Source organism: Phoenix dactylifera, chromosome 11 (assembly GCF_009389715.1).
Source record: "Phoenix dactylifera cultivar Barhee BC4 chromosome 11, palm_55x_up_171113_PBpolish2nd_filt_p, whole genome shotgun sequence".
NCBI lineage: Eukaryota > Viridiplantae > Streptophyta > Magnoliopsida > Arecales > Arecaceae > Phoenix > Phoenix dactylifera.
The window spans coordinates 6,587,367-6,611,077 of record NC_052402.1 but is presented as its reverse complement, the minus strand read 5'-3'; the positions used below and the strand labels follow the sequence as shown (position 1 = coordinate 6,611,077).

General features: G+C 37.4%; 2 protein-coding genes across 2 annotated transcripts; both read right to left on the bottom strand.

Moving 5' to 3' along the window:
* Positions 1 to 226: 226 nt before the first annotated feature.
* LOC120112349 (two-component response regulator ORR24-like) lies at positions 227 to 9,359 on the bottom strand. Its single transcript, XM_039131419.1, has 7 exons — positions 8,546 to 9,359; positions 8,071 to 8,223; positions 7,436 to 7,825; positions 7,157 to 7,233; positions 5,141 to 6,343; positions 2,989 to 3,081; positions 227 to 545 (listed from the first exon to the last, which is right to left on the bottom strand). Exons 1-6 carry the CDS (start codon positions 8,691 to 8,693, stop codon positions 3,025 to 3,027), a joined length of 2,028 nt encoding a protein of 675 aa, XP_038987347.1. The 5' UTR covers positions 8,694 to 9,359; the 3' UTR covers positions 227 to 545; positions 2,989 to 3,024.
* Positions 9,360 to 20,215: 10,856 nt separating this feature from the next.
* On the bottom strand, positions 20,216 to 22,461 carry LOC120112350 (protein BIG GRAIN 1-like E). Its single transcript, XM_039131420.1, has one exon. It carries the CDS (start codon positions 21,525 to 21,527, stop codon positions 20,535 to 20,537), a length of 993 nt encoding a protein of 330 aa, XP_038987348.1. The 5' UTR covers positions 21,528 to 22,461; the 3' UTR covers positions 20,216 to 20,534.
* Between the last annotated feature and the right edge of the window lie 1,250 nt (positions 22,462 to 23,711).

The window sequence follows — 23,711 nt, the reverse complement described above, 5'->3', positions numbered from 1 at the left end:
CGCATTTCTTAAACTTAGTAAAATAATCTAATTCCATGACTCTTTGAATGTAACTTATATTTAAGTTAAATGTTCATCAATGTTGACATCTTCTTTGCTTCATCAAAAGCATGTTCTTTGCTGGTCTCCAGAGACTCGAACAACAATTCTCCAGAGATTCTTTGAAGTTGCAACAAACAATGTCAAAATTCTGAATCTCTGATGCTCCAACATGATGGCCAGCCCATTTCACCTATACAAACAATAATTATTCATACTAACATAAAGGTCCACATTACAGCATTTTAATGCAAAACCACCAACTTTTCATCAAATGATCATTTGATGCACACGTTTGAGTATCCTAGAAAAAGCAAAGGTAAACTAATGCGACAACTGTAAATAGCACCCATGAAAGAGGGACTGCACAGCAGCATAAAATAAGTTCAGAAATGATGTACAAATCTGTCAACAATGAACCATTAGTCCTCAAACTGAAGGGTTTCACTTCCATATTAACATTCACATCCTAAAACTCCATCCACGAATTTGACAACATTAAGTTCCTGCAAGACAAAATATAATGCATTTAGCAACGTAAAAATATTTTACCTTATGCGATTATATGAAGAGATACTTTTCTAAATCTGAAATCAACAACAGCTAGTTATTCAGATTTGGAATGAAATATGCTGAACAGAGAAGTGAATGGTGGGAATCTTAGTGATATAAATTTTGATCACAAAAATTGCAGTGGTTCCCAGAATCGTACATTTTCATTTCATTTTGGAAGTCATGCAAAAATGTTTATTTCTGGTTGTTTAGATATAACTCACAATCACTTTCAGGTTTCTGATTGTAATGCAAGTCTTTCTCCCATGATCAAATGTCAGTATGAAATGGGATGTATGAGAAGGAACACAAGCAACAAGTAACTCAAGTTCTTGCACACATTACAAGACCCTAGAGTCAACAATTAATGTCCAAGTAGTAAATTGTGCAGTTAAAATTTTTATACGTGTAGTAGCAAGAAATATTCTTTTTTTTTCACTAATTGATGGCAACTGAGCTAGAGATAAAAATCAGCAAATAACACAATATGCAACAGTTCTTGAGATGACTAGTGTAAGGGAATTCTTCTGTTCGGGGAAGTAAAATCTTCATCTTAAAGATGCATGTTATGCACCCTCTCTCTCAAAAACAAAAACAAAAGAAAAGAAAAAGAAAAATCTTATTCTGCTTCAGAGTTTTTGCCAGGTTTTAAAATGTGTGTTAAAGTGAACAAAAGCATAATCTCAACTACAGTTGCCAGTGTTCTGCAATGGAAAACGTTCAGTAAGTCTCATCTCGCTTGAGTCATCCGGGCCTCTATTTAGATTGTACATGATCGACACTCTTTCCCTTTCAATACCCTTGTTCTCGCATATATTTTAGCAGTTTCTAGTATAGATTAAGTCTCCTCAGCTCTGCATCCAATGTACTTCTTATTCACTTCTATATTCTGTATACTGATTAATGGAAAATAACATTTCATGGTGACATATTACGTTTGGAGAACCACTATGTTCCTCTTTTCAAGCACAAATTGTTGGTAGGTTTATTTTATATTCCTTGTCTAGAGACATCTTTTCTAAGGTCTCTAGAAGCTGGAGAGTATTATCTCAATCCAGAAAGTATCAATTTCTCATCTTCCAGCGTGGTTCATCACCAACCAGCAGACTCAAGTTCCTTAGAAAGTTTATGATCCCAACATGGATACCTAGTACATAAACTCAGCTGCAGCTAATGGTATTGGCAGAGCCATTCAAGCTTTCATCTCACAACCTCATGCCAACATCTGCAGCTCTAGCCAACAAAATCCAGAAACCAATCCTCTGCAGAACACAACCCTTACAGTTCAAATCCTGGTGGGCTCTCCACATCAACCTATTCAATATGGATGTAATTGCTTAAACTATACAGATTGTTAATATCTTCACTATAAGCGGCTCAAATAGCTGTTAGAGTACAATGGACTCATGCAAAGGAACACTTGAAGCATTAATAGTCTGCAGTCCTATAATATTATTCAGTAACAGGGCACACCCATAAGCAAAGGCTGAGGTACCTCATTCACCAACAAATGTGACTAAAGTTCATCCAAGAACTGATCTCCTGAGAATTATAGCATTATAAGTCAGGGCATGCAGTGTTGCATAGACACAAACTTGTGTTAGATCCAAGGTTCACCATTTTAGGACCAGACCCCATACCAATATCATCCTATTACAGTGTTAGTACATGGTACTGTACGGTAAAGTTCGACATACTGAGTATCGGTACGGTCGGTACCACATACTAGATCAGTACCAGTAGGATACAGTACGTCCGATACAGTATCTGGTACTGACTGGCACGACAAACCTTGGTCAGATTTGTATGCATATCTAAGGTCTCATTCAGCAAGAGGAAAAAGAAAAAGAGATTAGTGAATACATCAGAAAAAACAATGATATAACTAAGAAATATATTAGCTTTTTAATATTATAAAACTGAAAATGTATCGAGGTGTTTTGTCTTCTATATAAATATAACAAAGCACCACTTTCTTGGTGCTAAATTATTAATAAGTTATTTGCATCGAAAAACAATAAAAATTAAAAATCCCAATCTTGATTTCACAAGTTTTAATACTTTTAACTTGTTTATGTGTTCATCAAAATGTGCAGCATTAGTAAATTGATGCTTGCAAGATCTTAAAGAGCGGTGATACATACAAAAATGCAAATCTGAAATATATGGTGGTTTGTTAGCTACATATAGTTAGAATCAAAGCGTTTAGCATCAAGAGTGACCAAAAGAAACATTGGCAAGCCATATAGAATATTATCATCTAAATGCTTAAAAAACAAAAATAAAAGTTTATTGTTGTCTGTTTTGCTAAAATTTTGTTATCAAAGTACATGTTTCATGCTCCAAAATTAGCTGAAGGAAACAAGAGACAAAGCACATCATGAAGTTTTGCAATACCTCCATCCTTGACCAAGATCCAAGAGCAAAAGAAGCTCATATATAATGTTGCATGCTGGACTTACTACTGGAAGCATTCGGCTCTCCATCAACCTTTAAAATAACAATCAAAAGTGTTCGTAAGTATCCGAGCCAACACATTTCAACTTGCTGAAATGTTAATATGGACACTTTGAATTAGGTGAGAGTCCAGGTATTTCTGGCTTGCCTTCTCAGGACCTAACCACAACTTGGGCCCAGAAAATAAAATAATCAAAATTATTTATGGTTAAGCGACCTATGCATGAATCTTTGCCCTAAACTATAGAAGAAATTTCTGAAACGACTGAGTTGAAAATTCACAATGCATGATAAGGGCATCATCTACCAGTTGACAAAGTATGATAACAGAATATCTCAGAATGAAGAGCAGCTTGTGTCTCTAATATATGCCATGAACAGTTCACATTCCATAAACTAACAATGAAACTTGAATGTACTATAGATAATGAGAATAAATATATGATAAAAAAACGATATTCCTCCATGCTTGACCTTTTTCAGGACATTTGCACATCACTCTATCGCTCTCTCCCTCTCTCTCTCTCTTACAATAGATGCATGCTGAAAAAATAAAATGCAAGACAAGGTAATGTAACAGAATCTTTCTATAATATATATTCTTGTCCAATTATTGGTTCTCTGTCAACACAATTTTGATATTTCCAACCTTTCAGGAAAGAACAACAATTCTGCTTGTCTAATACCCCCACCAACAAATGCCCAAGAACAACAACATGGAAAGTGTATCCGTCAGCAAAATATAGTTCCCAATCTGTTTGGTTCACCAAAAAGTGTATCAATCTATACTTCAAAGAAAACTGAACTTTCATCACCACCGAGAACCTCTAGAAAATGAAATATAGAATCAAAGACCTTTTTTAAGAAAGAAAATGAGCATCTCTTCTTTATTTTTCATTTTCTTTTTCCTAATATTTAAAAACTTTTTTCAGCCCAATCATCCAAGCATGCCCTAAAAAAGATTTTTATTTTATTTTTTTCCCCAGGCTTCCTTGCAACCAAAGATACCCATATATTAGGTTCTCCAATAATCTACATATCATTTGCACTCCTTGGACTACTACAAAGCCAATGAAAAACACATATCAGTAAGTACAACATAGTGAGTGCAACCAACCAAAGGCATCTTGAATTCACCATCCCTAACATACTTAGTTATCCACGTGCACGACCATCAACTCATACCTATTAGCATGCATGTATTTGGAGTAATGAATTGTTAATCACAAAGTTGTTCGGGCATGGACATGGATATGAGAACTGGATCCAGATAGATAACCCAAAATCTGAGTCAACAAGAGGAAAAAAAAGGAGTTATGGGAATACTAAATGCACTGGAAAAAAAGTAATCTTAATTAATAAATAAGTATACGTTTAAATATAGTTTAAAAATAAATTAGTTAAAGATATTGTATCAAATGTATTATTTGTTAAGGTCTTCCAACATTCGCGTTCCTTATCCATATTACCTAATTAGCTTAAGAATTTTAGGAAAATGATATTTTTGCAAAGTTATTTTTGTATCTGCATTCTTGACCGATCTCGAAAGTGAACAAAAGCTTACTTTTAACATTACTATACTGAATTTCAATATTTTAAAAAAAAAAAAGTTCTATACTGAATTGAAGTCATGGTTGGAGTCCAACTCTCCACTGATTTTTAAAGCTGCAATTAAAAAACTTATATGTAAGTATCCATATCTGACGCATACTCTATGTATGCTTCTAGCCCATAATCCTAAATTGACACTTATATGGTACTCTATGAATTATAGGAAATAACTTTGATTCTCAACATCAATAACAAAGGATACTTATTGAGAATTTGTATATATAGAACATTGCTTTTGCTGATGCAAAGCACTATTCATATTATGGAAAAAGATGAAACGATTAAAATTGTAAGAAAGGGATAAGAGATAGGAATTTGTACTTGAGAAAATCAAAGAACATCCAGCAATCATTTAAAATAGCTCCAGTTATCTACTCTTCCTATATTCAACCATGTTCAGAAGTTTTAACTCAGAGATAAGATATGGACTAATAGGTTTTTTTCTATGTAAAGGGGAAAAAAATTGACCATACATTCATACCGGCTTAATCATGGCATTCGCAAATCCATCATGGCTGCAATCAGTAGAATTAAAATCACACTGCGACTTTGTGATCTCCAATGCATCTTCATCCTTGTAAGTCAGCTGACCATTAGCTCTTGACTTATCGATACTGCAATCTTGTGCAAGGCCTGAAGAATCAAGCACCTTTTGTCCAATCACATCTGTATCCGTCCTTTTGTTACCAATGCCATTGCTCAATATCCGATCATAAATAGGATTAAAGCTATGGTTCTGTTTGTCTGAGCTTCCAAAATCTGAGAACTTTGGGTCTTTTTTAGCACCTATTGGAATAGGCATCATGCTCCCACCAAGGGAACCGACTTTGCCATGTACATCATTTCCTATCACTGAATCGTGCATGGGTGCCACTGTAACATGGATGGAAGGTTGACAACAAATATCACCATTCATATTTGAGATAATTGGAGAAACACGGCCTCCAATGTTGTTGGTAGAAGAACAGTTATTACTAAAAGGAGCACATATAGGCAAAGTGCTTGCACAAAGATCAGTTGATGAAAGAACATCTTGCCAAGTGTCATCACATCTAACAAGATCAGGAAAGTAAGAAGAGTCCCCAAAACAAAACTCAAAAGGGTCTGAGCTAGAGGAAGGCATTCTAACAGAAGAATAATTGCCCGATCCCCCAGTTTGTGTCTGCTCCTTATTTGCTTGTATTGACAAAGCATTGTTTGTCATATTAGCAAAAGTGCTGCTGAAAACACCATTGGCCAGTCCACTGCCAGATAAACCAGAAGGCAATATATTGTTTGCTTCCTGCACTACCTTGGGTTGTTGCAGCTGATCTGGTCCCATAGAAGTTGGCATCCCCTGAAGTGAATTTCCTTGATGGTTTCCAAGTAGACTAATGCCCTGAAGCTTCCTGAGATCATTAATAGGATAGCTTCTGTTGTTCTGGGTGCAGCCAAGTTGAACATTCTGAGAAGGTACCAACCCATGCATTCCAAATGCAGATGAACTATTCATTTTACCAGGTAAACCATTTGGTTGAAAAGATGCAAGAGTTGGTAGCTGTCCAGATCCCCTCAATGCGTGAAAATTACTAAAACCATCCAATGAACTCATATTAATATAGGAGTTTCTACCTCCTAAAACGGTGGCCATGTGAGTTTGCTGGTTTGCCACAGTACTGAGCCTTTTCAGGTAGAGCCTGTACTTCTGCAATCACAAGATGGAAGATTCAGCCAATTAGCTTCAGAGCAAGAAAACACACATGTAACAAACAAATGATGCTAGGCAGGACAAGGATGTATTTATAAAAGGCAGCCTGATTTGATTGTCTTAAACATTAGCAGTTTACCCTTGCTTAAACTATGGCCTGCACCTTCTCTAACCTTTTAAAAGGAATTTATCAAATGGACAAGTAGATCCATTCACTAGAACTAATTATGAAGAAATTACCAAGTAGGTCCTCCCTATCCTTGTGCTAAAGTCTAAATCGGTTTTACCTGGACACTTACATCTAGCTCAAAAAATCTATGTCGGATACATATCCAAATCAGATATGTGTGAGATACTTAGACACCTACAAAATTCTCTGTTTATAGCTTTTAGAGATGTGTGGAGAGCTGGACTCATACCAACAACAAGTTAACTCTCCATTTTGACGTTAGAAGTGCGTAGGACAACAAATATATATGCCGAAAGACCTTACAGACAATATCTTCTAATTTAAAATTATAAATATATATTATTTAAGTTAAACTATCTTCTATCCTAAACATCCCCATATCTTCATTTTTTCCTCTTGCTGAGTCAGACAGTTGGATATGCGTACAAACCGGATTCCCATGTCCCTGCCTATGCAACACTGGTGTAAATGGCTTCCAATAAAAGTTGTTTTAGTGTTAAAATAGTTGTCTGGCAAATTGAAATTAAATATTCAAAATGACAAAATGCATCCTCAAATATTGTACCATATATTAGAGAAAGAATCATGTGCTAGCAGTTGACTGAAAATGAAAGCCTTGCCTGCAGATGGCTTGCAACATTTTCTCTTGTTAGCTTCTCAACATTCATGAGACTAAGTATCTTCTTGGGTACAGCCTCTGTTGTCAGAAATAACAAAAGGGGGCTTAGTACTAAAGAGGCAATGGCATTTAAAAAAGGATGGCGCTGATCCAAGCAAAAGGTTGACAAAGGCATTATAATGGAAACATAAGCTTTATGACAAAGGCATTATAATGGAAATACAAGCTTTATGCTTTCCCTTCTAACAAATGAACTACATTATCAATTGAAAGCTCTTACTGTCAACGCCCAATTGATTAACAGCAGCGACAAATTTGCGTTGCAACTCAACGGACCAAACGACTCTTGGCTTCTTCTGCGTTGAGGGATCTTCATTCCCATGCAGGTTTTCTTCAGAATCTAGTTCATCTTCTTCAGTCTGATCCTTCCTCTTCCTGTTAAGCTTACCACTACGATCACGAGGCCCCTGCACGCCTTCAGAATTAGGAAGTTGGGCCTTCAGACTACTCTCCCCTTCATTCTGATATCTTGAATCAAACTTTTTCCTCCTAACCACATGCTGCCAAATGTTCTTAAGCTCCTCAATCCGGATGGGCTTCAACAGATAGTCACAAGCACCATGAGTTATCCCCTTCATCACAGCTTTAGTATCGCCATTTGCAGACATCACTGCATTGTAAATTAGCACAGTTCAGCGAATCTATCATTGGTTGCTTTTCAGATTACATGCAATAAGAAAAAAGCAAATAGGGGGTAAAGTAAGAATCTCGTTGAAAAATTCCAACATTACCATTCAGCGCTTTTGTAATTTCATATAATCTCAAGAACAATGTTATCTTTTAATCACAAAGTTAACGATCGAGGAATTCATTTTAATCAGGAAACTAGGAATCAGATTAGAACTTGGGACTTACTAATAACAGGGAGGTCCATTTCGAGGCCCACAAGCTCTAAAAGCTTGAAACCATCCATGTCTGGCATGTGGACATCACTGATAACCAGATCAAACTTGTCTTTGTTCTCCCTCAACATTTTCAAAGCGACGATTGCCTGACTGGCTGTTGTAACTGAAGAAAAACAACCCACGTCTCTTTAATAAGCCTCCACTACTTTTCTCAAAACAAAAACTTCAAAGAAACCCAATCCTTCTTTCGACTCATACGGATATTCACATTGAAAATCAAAACTTTCGATGAGAATCATAGAAAGAACAGCCAAAAATATAACAAAAAGAAAAGTTCAGTGAAAGAAGCATGAGGGCAGTCTCAAATACCATCAAAAATTGAACTTTTTTCCATAGCGAAAAAACTATATCAAGGAAATCGATCAACAGCTATTATATAGAAAACCAAAAGGAAACAAAAGAAAACGGATTAAACGAGAACAAACCATCATAATGGCAGCGCAGGAGAAGATTCTCCAACAACTTGAGGCAAGTGGGATCATCATCGACGGCGAGAACACGCATGCCCGTGGGGAACTTGTCCGTGGTTTCCGCATCATTCCCCTTGCTTCTCCCGCTCTCTTCTACTGTCATTCTTCCACTCCAAAGAGAAGTCGAGGACCAGCGACCAAATCCGCGGCAGGTATCCAACACCTACCTAAGAACTCCCAAGGAACTCAAAACCACAATAGCCTTCTCAAATCCTATAACAGAACTGGTCAAAGAGAAAAGACCGGGAAAGAAGTCAGCAGTTGCTGAGAAAAATAGGAGGGAGAAAGGGAGCGGATTTGAAGGGATTCGGAGTAGAGTTGGTTTGGCAAATGGAAGGGTTGACAGAAGGAAATATTTGAGGGGTTAAGGGAGGAGGTTAAATGGGGAAAGGAGCAAGAGAGCTTCGGATTGGGTGGAATCATGCAGGGGACCCATTGCATGCACCCACGAAAATGGAAACTTTCCTTGTTTTATTTTAAGATTTATTTCTTAATTTTCTATGTGCTATCAATTAACAAGAGAAATAATTTCCAGAAAATCATGGAAAACTAGGGGAGCTACATGAGGAAAAAAAATGAAGGAGAGATAGGCTTTGTTCCTATTTAATAATTATTTAGCTTTTTTAAAACATCATTAGGCTATTTTTCTAATTTTTTATTTTTAATAAAAGTTATATGCTCGTAGATACGGTGGTATGTGCCATTCACTCAATGCATCAATTAGAAAGGTGCAATGTCAATCTATCATGTATGTTCATCAACACGCATCTAACTAAGCTTAATGGAAAGCTTCTTCTACTATCTTTGCTGGTCATCTGATAAGTAGCAATAATATGGCGCATAAGCAATATATATAGCTACCATAGAAAAAATACTAGAAAAGAATATCAAATACTATGATTTTAGTTATTATAAAGAGTACGGTAGCAATTTGGTGGTAATTGTAAAAATGTTAAAAGGAGGGTTGAGTTATGAAGCAGTTTTGATCTTATTTGGAAAAGATGAGAGAGCACCTATATTAGTCAAGGTGAGAAAGTTAGCAGGAGTAAGTAAAGTATTTTCAAGATAAATAGAAAGTATATATTTGGTATAAAAATTAGCAAAGAAAATCAAAAGAGAATAATTTTTGATTTCAAAACTGTTATTTTTATATATAATATAGATTATAGTATAGATACAAACAGGTATATATGCATGCATGCATGTATGTGCACATTATATTTCCTAGGAGTGTCCAGACATCCTTGTTCCATTTATAGTAAAGGCAGTAGGCTTGTGTTGGTTAACATTATGGAATAATAGACAAGAAAATTACTCGTAACTACTTTGTCTTTTCCCCCCGCCTTATATTGGCTCCCTCACATACACATATATAGTAATTTCATAGGAATCTCTTAAAATCTTTCTTCCTATTTTTAATGAAGACAATGTGCTTATTTTGATTTTTTTTGATACATAGTTCTTATTTTAATTATCATTGGTAGATTGTTATACAAGAGGATATTTAATAACGATTTTGTCTTCTCGCTCGTCCACATTAGTTCTCCCTCAACATTGCTCCTCTTCCTTCATCTAAACCAAGATAAAGCTCTAACTCATCTAATTATTCTTGTATTTATTATTGGGTGTATAAGTGGAGGATTATTGACATCCCTAGGGTGTTGGGAAACCTACCATCATTTCCACAATTGCTACTTTTAATGTGAGTGTTGGTGAACTATAGCCTTCAATAAGATTATGGGTGAGGTGAGAAATTGATGGTGAGTTCTTTAAAAGGAGGTGGCCAATATTGTAAAGATCGGTATTAGTGGTAGTTAAAACAGTTGTTTTTATGGATTAAAAAAAATTTGCTAGTGTTTGAGCAGACAAAAGTGGGAAAGATTTCTTACTAAGCAAAATACGCATTCTTAACTCATTCCCTATTAGTCGAAGCTCTCAGAGTTAATTGGATAACTGACACTGATGTTGGAGCTCAAATTTGTTGGAGTTCACATGTTTGAATTCCATTTGTGCCAATTATTTTTAAGTAACTCATTTTGAATTTCAAGCTCAATCGTCATCTTTATTTGAATGCCAATCATAGCTTGCATTCAACTAGATCATAATTAATGCTATGTGCATGATTATTCATTCTTACATTGTTGTAATTTATGCATACAACACACATGATAAGTAGCATAGATGGCTATGATCTCCTAATACAATTATTATTTATTTTTTTTTTGAATATGCACTCCTAGTTTGGGCATTGTATTTCTCTTGTCTCTCCCATGAGTAAGAATTAAAATTTAGACGATATATTGATTTAACCTAATAGTAGATGTTAAAGGATGGTGCCTCTTATAAATTCACATAAAGAGTGGGAAAGGCCAAAAGCAGACATTGAAATGGCCGTAGCACATTGGGTAGGATAAAATGGAGCTTGCTATTGAGATTTATTGCTTCAAAAAACATCCATACTATTGAAGAAAGAAATATTATCACTGTATATGATGAACTAAGAGAGGGAAAACTAATTGGAGGATAAAGATGCCTAACTAGATAATATATTATTATAGATATCTTCTTAGCCAGCTCTTGCACAACAACTGAGGTTTAGGGTGACACTAGAGCACAAACGAACTCCGATCACCATTAGAACATGCCAAGCTTAATATAAGCTATAAAATTTATTTGCCTGGATTAGGCCAATTAGTGTTTAAGCTGTATAGATGTTGATAATATATTATACGCTTGTCTTTATTGCATATTTTTTCATAATATCATTTTCATGCCGTAAAATTCTCAAGAAGAACAAATGACATTAGATGTGCAGGTTGTCATGTATTGCACTTAGTCAAATGAAATCCCTTCACCTTATTTTGACAACATTAGCCTTTATTTCTTCCAAGACCCCTATATGTCATCACCACCTAAGTCTTACCAAGTCCAAGCTCTAACTGATGCTTCCTCTTGGCTTGGCTCTTTGTGGTGTTTTATTGAGTTCCTTTCAAGACCAACCAGTGGATGCTACAGGTATGTGCCTCACCTATTAAATTTTCAAGGCCCACTAAATTATTTTGGTGTAAAAGATGAAAGCATTTAGGCACAATCAAGTATCAAATATCCAAATGCAAGTACAGATAGCAGTATCAAAACATTTTGAAGGTACAAATTGAAAACTTTGATATGATAAAGAGGAAGAGAAAAGAAGTCAACAAGGTATTACCTTACCCCCTTTAAGGGTACTATAAAGAAGGACACGGGGTTCTTCAGATGAGAGAGAACGCACAGCACCTACATAAATTCCACTGAATCTAAACAGATACTGACAATTAAATTCTAATAATTTCAAGATTTCCTTCCATAATTTCCCATTTTAAAATGCAGCATTAAAGTTCACAGTCGTAGAATAATTGTTTCCATTTAGAGTGGTAATTAATTGTTAAACATGCTCATATCTATCCTAACTCCTGAACCACTTTTCTCATTTCCATAGCACGGCTAGTAAAAATTGTTCTCAGGATGGTCATACACATATTTTTCCCCACAGGACCTTTTTTTTTATTGCTTCAATCCTTTTTATGTAATTATAAACTTATGCAGTGCTCTCACAAAACTGTTCATGGAATATAATTCCATGAATATTTTACTCCAAAGTTTGCTTCTTTAAACTGCTTGCACAGCTTTGCATGCTCCATTTTAATCAGGGGGTGGGTCAGATCCATGTACATCACTTTGCAAGATTATTATCAATCGCTTCTGCCTTAAATAAATCACTGATTACTTTCTCAAAGTGCCCAACCTTTTCCTTTTCCTCATTTTTAAATGCTGAAGCTTTCTATAAAGGCTACGGCAGTTATTATTCTCATGTTTAAAATATTTATTTTATATTTTAGATTCATGTGTACATGCATCTCAGCATGTATGTATTATTTTATTGCATGGATTAAGTTGAGCTACGAAAGGAAACATCTCAAAGGCTATAAAGCACCAAGAAATCCTACGTGCATCTACGAGGAGGATGAACTATGATGATATGTGCAAGATGTGTCGATTTAGAGACTTAGTGTGTGAAATGGGTGTTGAAACTGGTGGATCTAATTAGCAATTATCCATCTAATTCATAAAGTCAAGTATGTTTTAATATAAAATCAAGCAATAAAATAATTATAAACTGTTGTATTCATATTGATTGGTAGCAGTAATCTTGACATGGATGCAATAGATACTAGTCACAAAGTCGGGCATAGTAATTATACAATGATTAATTTCTTGAAAACAATCATTAACACTTTGAGTTAGTTTTGATTAAATCTTATGTATGTATAATACTCATTTCAAGGAGCTCGCATTATACTAGGAAAGAATATATAATACTAATTATTTGGCACATGTGTTGCACACAAAAGTTATAAAAAAATCAAAATATTAATTTGGTCGACATTATAAAATTATACATTACTAATTATTTGGCACATGTGTTGCACACAAAAGTTATAAAAAAAATCAAAATATTAATTTGGTCGACATTATAAAATTATACATTACTTTGCATTTGGATTTGCAAGTGTGCATTATTAACCTAAAACTTGCATGCAGCTCTAATATATCCGATTATTATGAGATATTCGTATAATGTTACAAATATTACTAGTAAGTGTCATTTGCTCTTTTTGGATGATGGGTCAACATTATAAAATTATACATTATTTCACCTCTAATTATTTGGCACATGTGTTGCACACAAAAGTTATAAAAAAATCAAAATATTAATTTGGTCGACATTATAAAATTATACATTACTTTGCATTTGGATTTGCAAGTGTGCATTATTAACCTAAAACTTGCATGCAGCTCTAATATATCCGATTATTTTGAGATATTCGTATAATGTTACAAATATTACTAGTAAGTGTCATTTGCTCTTTTTGGATGATGGGTCAACATTATAAAATTATGCATTATTTCACCTTTGGATTTTCACCAACCATGTATCAAAAGGATGCAACAACTAGGAGACGATAATACTGAAAGAAACTAAGCTAAGCATAAATAATAACGAATCAAATCCTAAAATTTATTTCAATACCTAGTTTAGTCATCTAACAATGTTGATATTTATCAAAAGTAGGCCTTTTCTATGCTTTAAGTACCAAACTACGAACTAGGGTTTCTAAATTTATAAAAACAAAAGCCCTAGAAGGGCAAGCAGCCTGATTTAGACTATTCAATTCAAGCCTATAAATTTTCTTCATATTTTTCCTTCGCTTTCAACTCCAGTGAGGACTTAGGGTTCAAAGTTAAGCAAAAAAGAAACTAATCGACCCACAAAAACTAGCAAAGGAGGGAACATTCCTAGGGTTTTGGATCAAGAGGCATTAATCCAAAACACCACAGATTAATTCAGAGGAGAAATCGGAGTACCTGCATGGTTCTCGCTGGAAATTCGCTCTCGAGCTTGGAAGGGGATCGCCCTCAGCCGGTTTGCCCAACATTTTAGATATTGGGGGCACGAGGCGGCGGAAGACCGCGCGTATAGAAATTTCTATGCGGTCTCCAAGTTGGACCCGGATCTGAGCCATTTGGGATCTATATGGCCTTTTCAACAGAGCCAATATGGACCGCCTAAGGCCCACCGCAGTCCCAAAAAAGCTCCCTGCGAAACAGTTCCAAATCCCACAGGCATTTCAGTTTTTCTGGCTGTTCTCCTCTCCCCCCTCCTCCTCGGCTTCTCGGAGTTCTCTCCTCTCCAGAGAAAGAAGGGGAGCCAGAGAGCTGAGAGAGAGAGGTTTTTCATTTCTGAGAGAGACTCTCCTCTCTCGGCAGGAGCCGCAGGACATCTCCCTTCGAGGCCGGGGCGCGAGTCGCGAGAGCGAACCGGCGAAGAACGCTTCTAGATCTGGCGCCGGCAGGTGGAAGTAGCTGTTCTTGGCCTCTTGGGCGAAGCCCTCGCCGGCGACTTCTTCTCCTTCGGCGGCGGGCACGGCAGCACCGCCGGGATCCGGCACTCCACCCTCTTCGGCGTCTCCCGCCAGTCTCTCTTTCTTCTCTCTCCCAGAGGACCCAGACAAGCCCTCTTTGGCTCTTTCTCTATTTTTCAGGCAAGCCCTCTTCCCTCTTCGACTTGAGAATGCAAGGAAAGCCTCGACTTGAGAATGCAAGGAAAGCCTCGACTTGAGAATGCAAGAAAAGATAGTCTTTTCAAGTTGCCCCCTGACGTTCCAATTTTTTCACGTTGGTTCTTTCTTCTTTAAAAATTTGCAATCAAGTCCCCTATATTTTCTGACGCAATGTGAATCCAGTGATACAACCGTGGTGGGCATCAGAAGACCAGAACAACCATAGCTCTCATCCCAAGAGGATTTAGGATGGTTATTTGGACTAAAATATCAGTCACAAAAATAGTAATTTCTTGATTATCAATTTCCTCATCCAAAAAAAAATATTTTTAACTAATGAAATATATTTTCTTTTTTTTCTTTTTCTAATCTTTGAAGTTTGAATTCATGATTGTTTTGCTTCTAGGATTTCAGTTCTTGTTATTCTTGTTGCGACTTCGGCTCTTCTCCAACTCCACCCGTCAGTCTCCAGCACCGTTTCAAATGTCTAATAGAAAATATGAATATAAAAAAAAAGTACAAATCCCATGCTTGTATGGAGACCCATGATCCATATGGACTATGAATCAAATCTGCTCTAATACTATTTATAAAAATTTAGAAACGCATCAAAAAAGTATTATTTATATTTTTTAGTCCTATAATGATCACCAAAAAAAAGGATTTGTCTGACTGACAAGTTATGCATTACTCCTTTGCAAAGCAAGCTAGCTAACACTTATTATGAATCAAGTGGTAGACATTTGACTTAGTTATTAGCACAATGATGCTCTCATGCAAATTATTGTCATATGTATTGTTTTCATGAGCTCATCTTTCCTCGTAAATTATATGTATTGTATGGAGAGAATTAGCGAAAGGTATATAGTGCATGATCTTTAGAAACAAATTTTCGGGTGTAGAAGATATAATCAAGTTAGCAAGCAGATTGTTTTGGCCGCATTAGCTGGACTTAATTTCCTCTCTCAGGACTGCTATTGCTATTAGAGTATTCCAACAAGCTAGGATTTCAGTGAGCAAATCCAGTTGTATTTTTCATTTTATTCTTGTCAGGATGGAGTGTAATCTCTTCTTGTTAATTAGCTTTATGTTCTTCTCATCACTACTCCTCCTTGGTTAACTTCCAGCTGAGACCTGACATGGAGAAGAGGGTAGAAACAGGAACATGTCTGCTGTTTACTCTCAAAAGGAAATGTTCTGTTGTTCCTCAAATGTATACAGATTTTTAGCCATCTTTTAGATTTCCAGACATGCACGCGTGCGAGACAGGAACATCTCAGACTCTTCTAAAATGATAGAGTTTGTCCCCGGCAATCTATGGCTGCATTCGATAACAAATGAAGTGGTCTTCTCCTCACTGTTTGTCATGGCTGCTCCTTTTGTTTCTCTCTCTCATATCACTGTGAAAGACAACCAGAAAGACCCCACATTAATAGAATTTTCACTGCTGCACAAGCTTACTTCCAATTTTTTGTTTCCTTTCATGAGATGACCTAATTTGAGTCTACGTATACAGATGTTGTGGGACACCAAAAGATGCACAGTTCTGATTTTAGATGTACTTTCCACTATGGTGTTGAGATCTAACAATTTCCAAGATCAACCAAACATTGATAAACTCTTGGTTCACAAAGATATTGTTTGCTTGATTATCAATTCTGTTGTCTTGGAAAAGGTGAGGTGCAATTGGGACTATTATAATGCAGGATCCGACCATTATTCGGCTTGACCCGGACCTAATCCATAACCAAACTTAATAATTATGCCTTAAAAAGTTCAAAATTAAGAAAGAAACCATCCCAAACCTATCGATTCATGGGTTGGATCTTCTTTGACATCTCATAAGATCCATTAACTTGAAGCCAATTTGGGTTGGATCTAGGTCCAGTCAGACTTAATCCAATCCAACCCAACTTTCCCACTTCCAGTGATGGGAAAGGTGCAGCTTTACAAGAAGAGGAGAAAGTGGGGAAGGATCCATTGTCTAGCTGTAATTTTTAAATCTCTACAACTTTTATGGATTTTAGTTGCCTTGATTTAACAAAAGAAGAAAAAGAAGCATTGCTTATTGGAGGACTTTCCCCCCTCCTGCTTTCTTGTTTTCTGTAATATATCCTTTCTTTTAATCATCATTTCTGACATTGACATCTCCATCTATGTATCATCCTATGTTCAATCCATAATTAGATTGACTAAAACATGTTCAGTAATGAAAAGTGAGATCCACTATTATTAATTAGCAAATTTGGGGCTTGGTCACTGCTGGATTTTATATCTAAGCTAACAAGAAGCATTAAATGAGTAAGATATCAGAGCACCATTCATTGCCCCCACCTTTTAGGTCTCAAATCTTTTTCCATGCCATCACTATGGAGCAATGATAATTCAATGTGATATTAGCAGCACCAATTGTGTTAGAGAGAGAGAGAGAGAGCGCGCTTTACAAGGATAAAAAGTAACTTTTTAGTATAATCATGAACAACAGAAGAAGCAGATCATCAGAAGCAATATTAGCTTTACAACAGAAGCTTCTTCTGTTCTATTTTCACTCCAGAGAGATACATCTGATCACAACCAATCCCCATATATAAAAAATATAAGTCAGAAAAATTGAAACAAAAGAGTGACACAGAATATAGGTTCTTAAAAGGGAACACTAGTAATGGAAGATCCTCTCTCAACTATCTCCATTTCTGTGGTCCCATAGAAGGGCAGATTAATTCAGAGGAGAAATCGGAGTACCTGCATGGTTCTCGCTGGAAATTCGCTCTTGAGCTTGGAAGGGGATCGCTCTCAGCCAGCCTGCCCGACGCTTTAGATATTGGGGGCACGAGGCGGCGGGAGACCGCGCGTATAGAAATTTCTATGCGGTCTCCAAGTTGGACCCGGATCTGAGCCATTTGGGATCTAGATAGATCCAATATGGACCGCCTAAGGCCCCCGGCCCAAGGAAGGCCCACCGCAGTTCCAAAAAAATTACCTAATTTGTTTTTTTTGCTTCTTCATTGCTTATTTTCTTCCTATAACAGTTTGTTTTACCTACACTAATTTCTCAAATTAATTCATTTTATTCCCTCCTCCATAAAAAATATAAGTTCCTTTCACTCTATTAGGCTCATGTTCGAATAATTATTCTAAACTTCCCCTTACACTAATCTTTCTTTACTTTTTTTCCCTGACTTGTCTCGGTACACCCCAAAATAGAGTGCTCTTAACTACCAAAAAATAACAGAACATATTTTCACTCCATCTACCAGCGTCATGAAGAACAATTTGCAATGCATATGACAGCTAGATTGAAGCTCCAAATTCAGCAAAGATATATTATCAATCAGAGTGTCTTTAATTGTTAAAAATAGAAAAAGAAGTGTAGCTTTGTTTGTTTGAAAAACTAAAAAATGACAAAAATAAATATTTCACAAGTGGTTTACATCCAATCTATACTGAAGGAGTGAATTTTCTTTAGAGTTTCAAGTGATTCTACTTATTTCACATACTGAAATAAACAGTTGGCTGATTGTCAATTACCCATGTAAGCTAACTAATCATATCTTAAGAAAAAGTCAAATAACTTCGCACTGTTCGCAACAATACCAAGAATCAGATATACTCCCACCTTAAATAGCCTTGCAAATTTATAGCCATATTTCACATGTATTAAATATGACTAATGCCAAAGCATATATGATCCATCAGCAAGTTCAGCTAGAAGCAGAGTAGCCAAATAATCCAGAATAGCAGACAAGGAACCAACCATGTATCAAAAGGATGCAACAACTAGGAGACGATAATACTGAAAGAAACTAAGCTAAGCATAAATAATAACGAATCAAATCCTAAAATTTATTTCAATGCCTAGTTTTAGTCATCTAACAATGTTGATATTTATCAAAAGAAGGCCTTTTCTATGCTTTAAGTACCAAACTACGAACTAGGGTTTCTAAATTTATAAAAACAAAAGCTCTAGATGCACAATGATGCTCTCATGCAAATTATTGTCATATGTATTGTTTTCATGAGCTCATCTTTCCTCTTAAATTATATGTATTGTATGGAGAGAATTAGCGAAAGGTATATAGTGCATGATCTTTAGAAACAAATTTTCAGGTGAAGAAGATATAATCAAGTTAGCTAGCAGATTGTTTTGGCCGCATTAGCTGGACTTAATTTCCTCTCTCAGGACTGCTATTGCTATTAGAGTATTCCAACAAGCTAGGATTTCAGTGAGGAAATCCAGTTGTATTTTTCATTTTATTTTTGTCTGGATGGAGTGTAATCTCTTCCTGTTAATTAGCTTTATGTTGTTCTCATCACTACTCCTCCTTGGTTAACTTCCAGCTGAGACCTGACATGGAGAAGAGGGTAGAAACAGGAACATGTCTGCTGTTTACTCTCAAAAGGAAATGTTCTGCTGTTCCTCAAATGTGTATAGATTTTTAGCCATCTGTTAGATTTCCAGACATGCACGCGTGCGAGACAGGAACATCTCACCCTCTTCTAAAATGATAAGTCTGTCCCCCGCAATCTATGGCTGCATTCAATAACAAATGAAGTGGTCTTCTCCTCACTGTTTGTCATGGATGCTCCCTTCGTTTCTCTCTCTCTTATCACTGTGAAAAACAACTAGAAAGACCCCACATTAATAGAATTTTCACTGCTGCACAAGCTTACTTCCAATTTTTTGTTTCCTTTCATGAGATGACCTAATTTGAGTCTATGTATACAGATGTTGTGGGACACCAAAAGATAGATGTACTTTCCATTTTCACTCTCAGTAGTGTTGAGATCTAACAATTTCCAAGATCAACCAAACATTGATAAACTCTTGGTTCACAAAGATATTGTTTGCTTGATTATCAATTCTGTTGTCTTGGAAAAGGTGAGGTGCAATTGGGACTATTATAATGCAGGATCCGACCATTATTCGGCTTGACCCGGACCTAATCCATAACCAAACTTAATAATTATGCCTTAAAAAGTTCAAAATTAAGAAAGAAACCATCCCAAACCTATCGATTCATGGGTTGGATCTTCTTTGACATCTCATAAGATCCATTAACTTGAAGCCAATTTGGGTTGGATCTAGGTCCAGTCAGACTTAATCCAATCCAACCCAACTTTCCCACTTCCAGTGATGGAAAAGGTGCAGCTTTACAAGAAGAGGAGAAAGTGGGGAAGGATCCATTGTCTAGCTGTAATTTTTAAATCTCTACAACTTTTATGGATTTTAGTTGCCTTGATTTAACAAAAGAAGAAAAAGAAGCATTGCTTATTGGAGGACTTTCCCCCCTCCTGCTTTCTTGTTTTCTGTAATATATCCTTTCTTTTAATCATCATTTCTGACATTGACATCTCCATCTATGTATCATCCTATGTTCAATCCATAATTAGATTGACTAAAACATGTTCAGTAATGAAAAGTGAGATCCACTATTATTAATTAGCAAATTTGGGGCTTGGTCACTGCTGAATTTTATATCTAAGCTAACAAGAAGCATTAAATGAGTAAGATATCATAGCACCATTCATTGCCCCCACCTTTTAGGTCTCAAATCTTTTTCCATGCCATCACTATGGAGCAATGATAATTCAATGTGATATTAGCAGCACCAATTGTGTTAGAGAGAGAGAGAGAGAGCTTTACAAGGATAAAAAGTAACTTTTTAGTATAATCATGAACAACAGAAGAAGCAGATCATCAGAAGCAATATTAGCTTTACAACAGAAGCTTCTTCTGTTCTATTTTCACTCCAGAGAGATACATCTGATCACAACCAATCCCCATATATAAAAAATATAAGTCAGAAAAATTGAAACAAAAGAGTGACACAGAATATAGGTTCTTAAAAGGGAACACTAGTAATGGAAGATCCTCTCTCAACTATCTCCATTTCTGTGGTCCCATAGAAGGGCAGTCCACTTGAGAACTCCCCAAACTCAATATTCTTCAGCTCAAAAAGATCAGAGCTGGAGTCAGTCTCCCCTCCATTATCCTCCATACTCTCCTCCTTTCTTCTAAACTCATCCCCACATTCCCCATGCTTCTCGAAGAACCCCTCTTTATTTCTATGTAACACCCATCTGTTCTCCAACAGCCCTTCATTCCAAGCCACATCAAGCCTCCCACCACCCAAAACCTTGCTTTTGTCATGAAGTCTATCACTGAACTTAGCTATCTCAGCTAGCCAAGTCTCCCCTTGTACCCTTCTCTCATCCCAAACCTCTCTTTGTGGACAGAAAGTTGCCACCTTTGGATGGCCATGGGCCAACTTATAGCTTCCGCACTGTTCCTCCTGCGACTTTGCTGGGATGTTGGTGTGAGGGGGAGGGGTGCTCCGGGAGTGGCAACTCCTCCTCCTACTCCTCCCTCCAGGCCTCTCTTCTAACTCTCCATCCTTCGATGACTTGGCGGTGGTGCAAGACTTGGATTTCCTCTTAGAACCAGTTTGGTTAAATATAGAGTTTAGAAAGCTAGCCAACCTAGTACCAGGGGAGCTTGGTTGCTTACCCTTCCTCTCATTGGAATGGCATTTCTCCACCCCTTGGCACTCTTGGGGAGGTATGGTCGTCATTGGTGTGTCCAAACTTTTCCTCTCTTCCCTCCAAAGCACACCGTCTTCCCCAATGACTCTCTGAGGACCAATTCTTCCGGCGAGACCAACTTCGTCCATGGCACCGGCAAAGTAGCGTACTGCCTCAAAGACGTCGAGCTCACCAGAGTCATGCCGACGGTGAGCTCGCCTGGAGCGGACGCTGTTGTCAGTGTTTGACAGCCCGATGGAGGACATTCTAGAGGAGTGGGTGCACAAGGACATGGATGTGTGGATTCCCTGCATGGGGTTGTCGGATGGTTCTTATAGGCTGGAGATAGTGGAGGAGGCTTGAGAGAGACTGGTGAAATGAAGGTGGCCTTTGGAATGGAGGAGAGTGGTGGACTGGTGAGGGGGGACAACACTTTTTAACTCCACCCACCACCACTAGAACAATGCATGCTTGAGAATTGCTTGATGAGAGGCCAACCTAACGCTATTTATGCTGCCCAACAGTACAGAGAGAAGGAAAAAGGCAGCAAGGTGGGATCTTGAACAGTGTTACAGCCTAGCATGTGATGAAGATGTTGGGAAAAAAGAGTTTCGCCTCCTTTGGTTTATTGGCCAGGCTTCATTGGAGGAGATTTTTGGCTTGATTGGGTTTCATAAATATGTCAACAAGAGAACATTATTCTTTTAACTTCTTTTGGATTTTATATCCACTAGGTAGCTTTTTCTAGGAGCCAAAGCCATCTCTGTCTTATGTTGTGAAGAAGATGCTTTACTTTTTGGGAGCTGATCGGGACATAGATGTGACCAAGGGAGGTTGTTTTAAAACCTTAAGCTTGCATTTTGCAGTAAATATGAGAAAGAAAAACATTTTCATGTTATAAGAAGAGGAAGAAGGGAGAAGAATGATAGACATGAGAAACACACTGAAGCCTACTTCTGATCGCAATTCAGCTTTATTCCTTGCTGTTGCTCTGTTCCTAGTAGTTTTGCTTGTTAGAACTTTCTTCAAAATTCTTACAACCTTGTAACCTTTTATTCTTTCCTTGTACATTCTGAAGCTCCAGAGTTCTTTTGTAAACAGTTTCCTCAATAAAGTTGGGTGGCATGGCCTCCCGTTCTCTCTCTCTCTCTCTCAAAAAAAAAAAAACAACTTATTGATGCAAAAAAAGATAGACATGAGAAACACAAACTGTGAGATATGGGGCTGAAGTCGGCACCCCTGCCGACTTCAGCCCCGTTCCTATTTTTGGGAGGACCGGAACAGAGGATCGCGATTGCGATCCTCTCCGGCTCCTTCGGGGACAAATGGGGCAAGGGCGCCGCGGGTATCCCGCGGCACCCCCCCTCCGGTCACACCGCGGCCGATCACGGCCGCGGATCGCGCTCGACCGCCGCGATTTTCGCGGCGGAGGGCCGTTATGATGGGCGATTTTCAATACCTAGTTTAGTCATCTAACAATGTTGATATTTATCAAAAGTAGGCCTTTTCTATGCTTTAAGTACCAAACTACGAACTAGGGTTTCTAAATTTATAAAAACAAAAGCTCTAGAAGGGCACGCAGCCTGATTTAGACTATTCAATTCAAGCCTATAAAATTTTCTTCATATTTTTCCTTCGCTTTCAACTCCAGTGAGGACTTAGGGTTCAAAATTAAGCAAAAAAGAAACTAATCGACCCACAAAAACTAGCAAAGGAGGGAACATTCCTAGGGTTTTGGATCAAAAGGCATTAATCCAAAACCCCACAGATTAATTTAGAGGAGAAATCGGAGTACCTGCATGGTTCTCGCTGGAAATTCGCTCTCGAGCTTGGAAGGGGATCGCTCTCCGCTTGGACGACCCAGACAAGCCCTCTTTGGCTCCTTCTCTGTTTTTCAGGCAGGCCCTCTGCCCTCTTCGACTTGAGAGTACAAGAAAAGATGGTCTTTTCAAGTTGCCTCCTGACGTTTCCAATGTTTTCACGTTGATTCTTTCTTCTTTAAAAATTTGCAATCCAGTTACCCATATTTTCTGAGGCAATGTGAATTGTGATGCAACCATGATGGGCATCAAAAGACAAGAACAGCCATAGCTCTCATCCGAAGAGGATTTAGGATGGTTATTTGAAAGAGGGACGGGGACCACCGACGTTACTCTCTTCTCTTTTTAACCCAGGTTGCCCCCCTTCATTTGCCCCTCCCCTATTTTACCCCTCTTGTCCATTTCCTCACCCCCCAACTCCCACCTCTCTCTCTCTCTCTCTCTCTCTCTCTCTCTCGGTCTCAGCTCCTGCTCAGGAATCGTCTCCAAGGTGGAGCTCATCGATTTCTCCTTCTTTATTTGAATTAAAAGAAAGAATTAGATCCTTTTTCTCTCAAATGAATAATCCTAGTTGTCTATGATCTCTCGATAAAATCTCTAGGCGAGCAGGTCGATCATCAGTGAAGCTTCCAAGAATTCAAGAGTCCGGTGAGCTAGGGTTTCCGGAGCTATTCTCGG

Coding starts and splice junctions, on each gene's coding strand:
- LOC120112349 (XM_039131419.1), bottom strand. CDS start 8,693: ATGACAGTAGAAGAGAGCGGGAGAAGCAAGGGGAATGATGCGGAAACC. Junction 7,826..8,070: donor AATGGACCTCCCTGTTATTA/GTAAGTCCCAAG, acceptor TTTACAATGCAG/TGATGTCTGCAAATGGCGAT. Junction 3,082..5,140: donor CGAATGCCATGATTAAGCCG/GTATGAATGTAT, acceptor GTTATTTTAAAG/GTTGATGGAGAGCCGAATGC.
- LOC120112350 (XM_039131420.1), bottom strand. CDS start 21,527: ATGCAGGGAATCCACACATCCATGTCCTTGTGCACCCACTCCTCTAGA.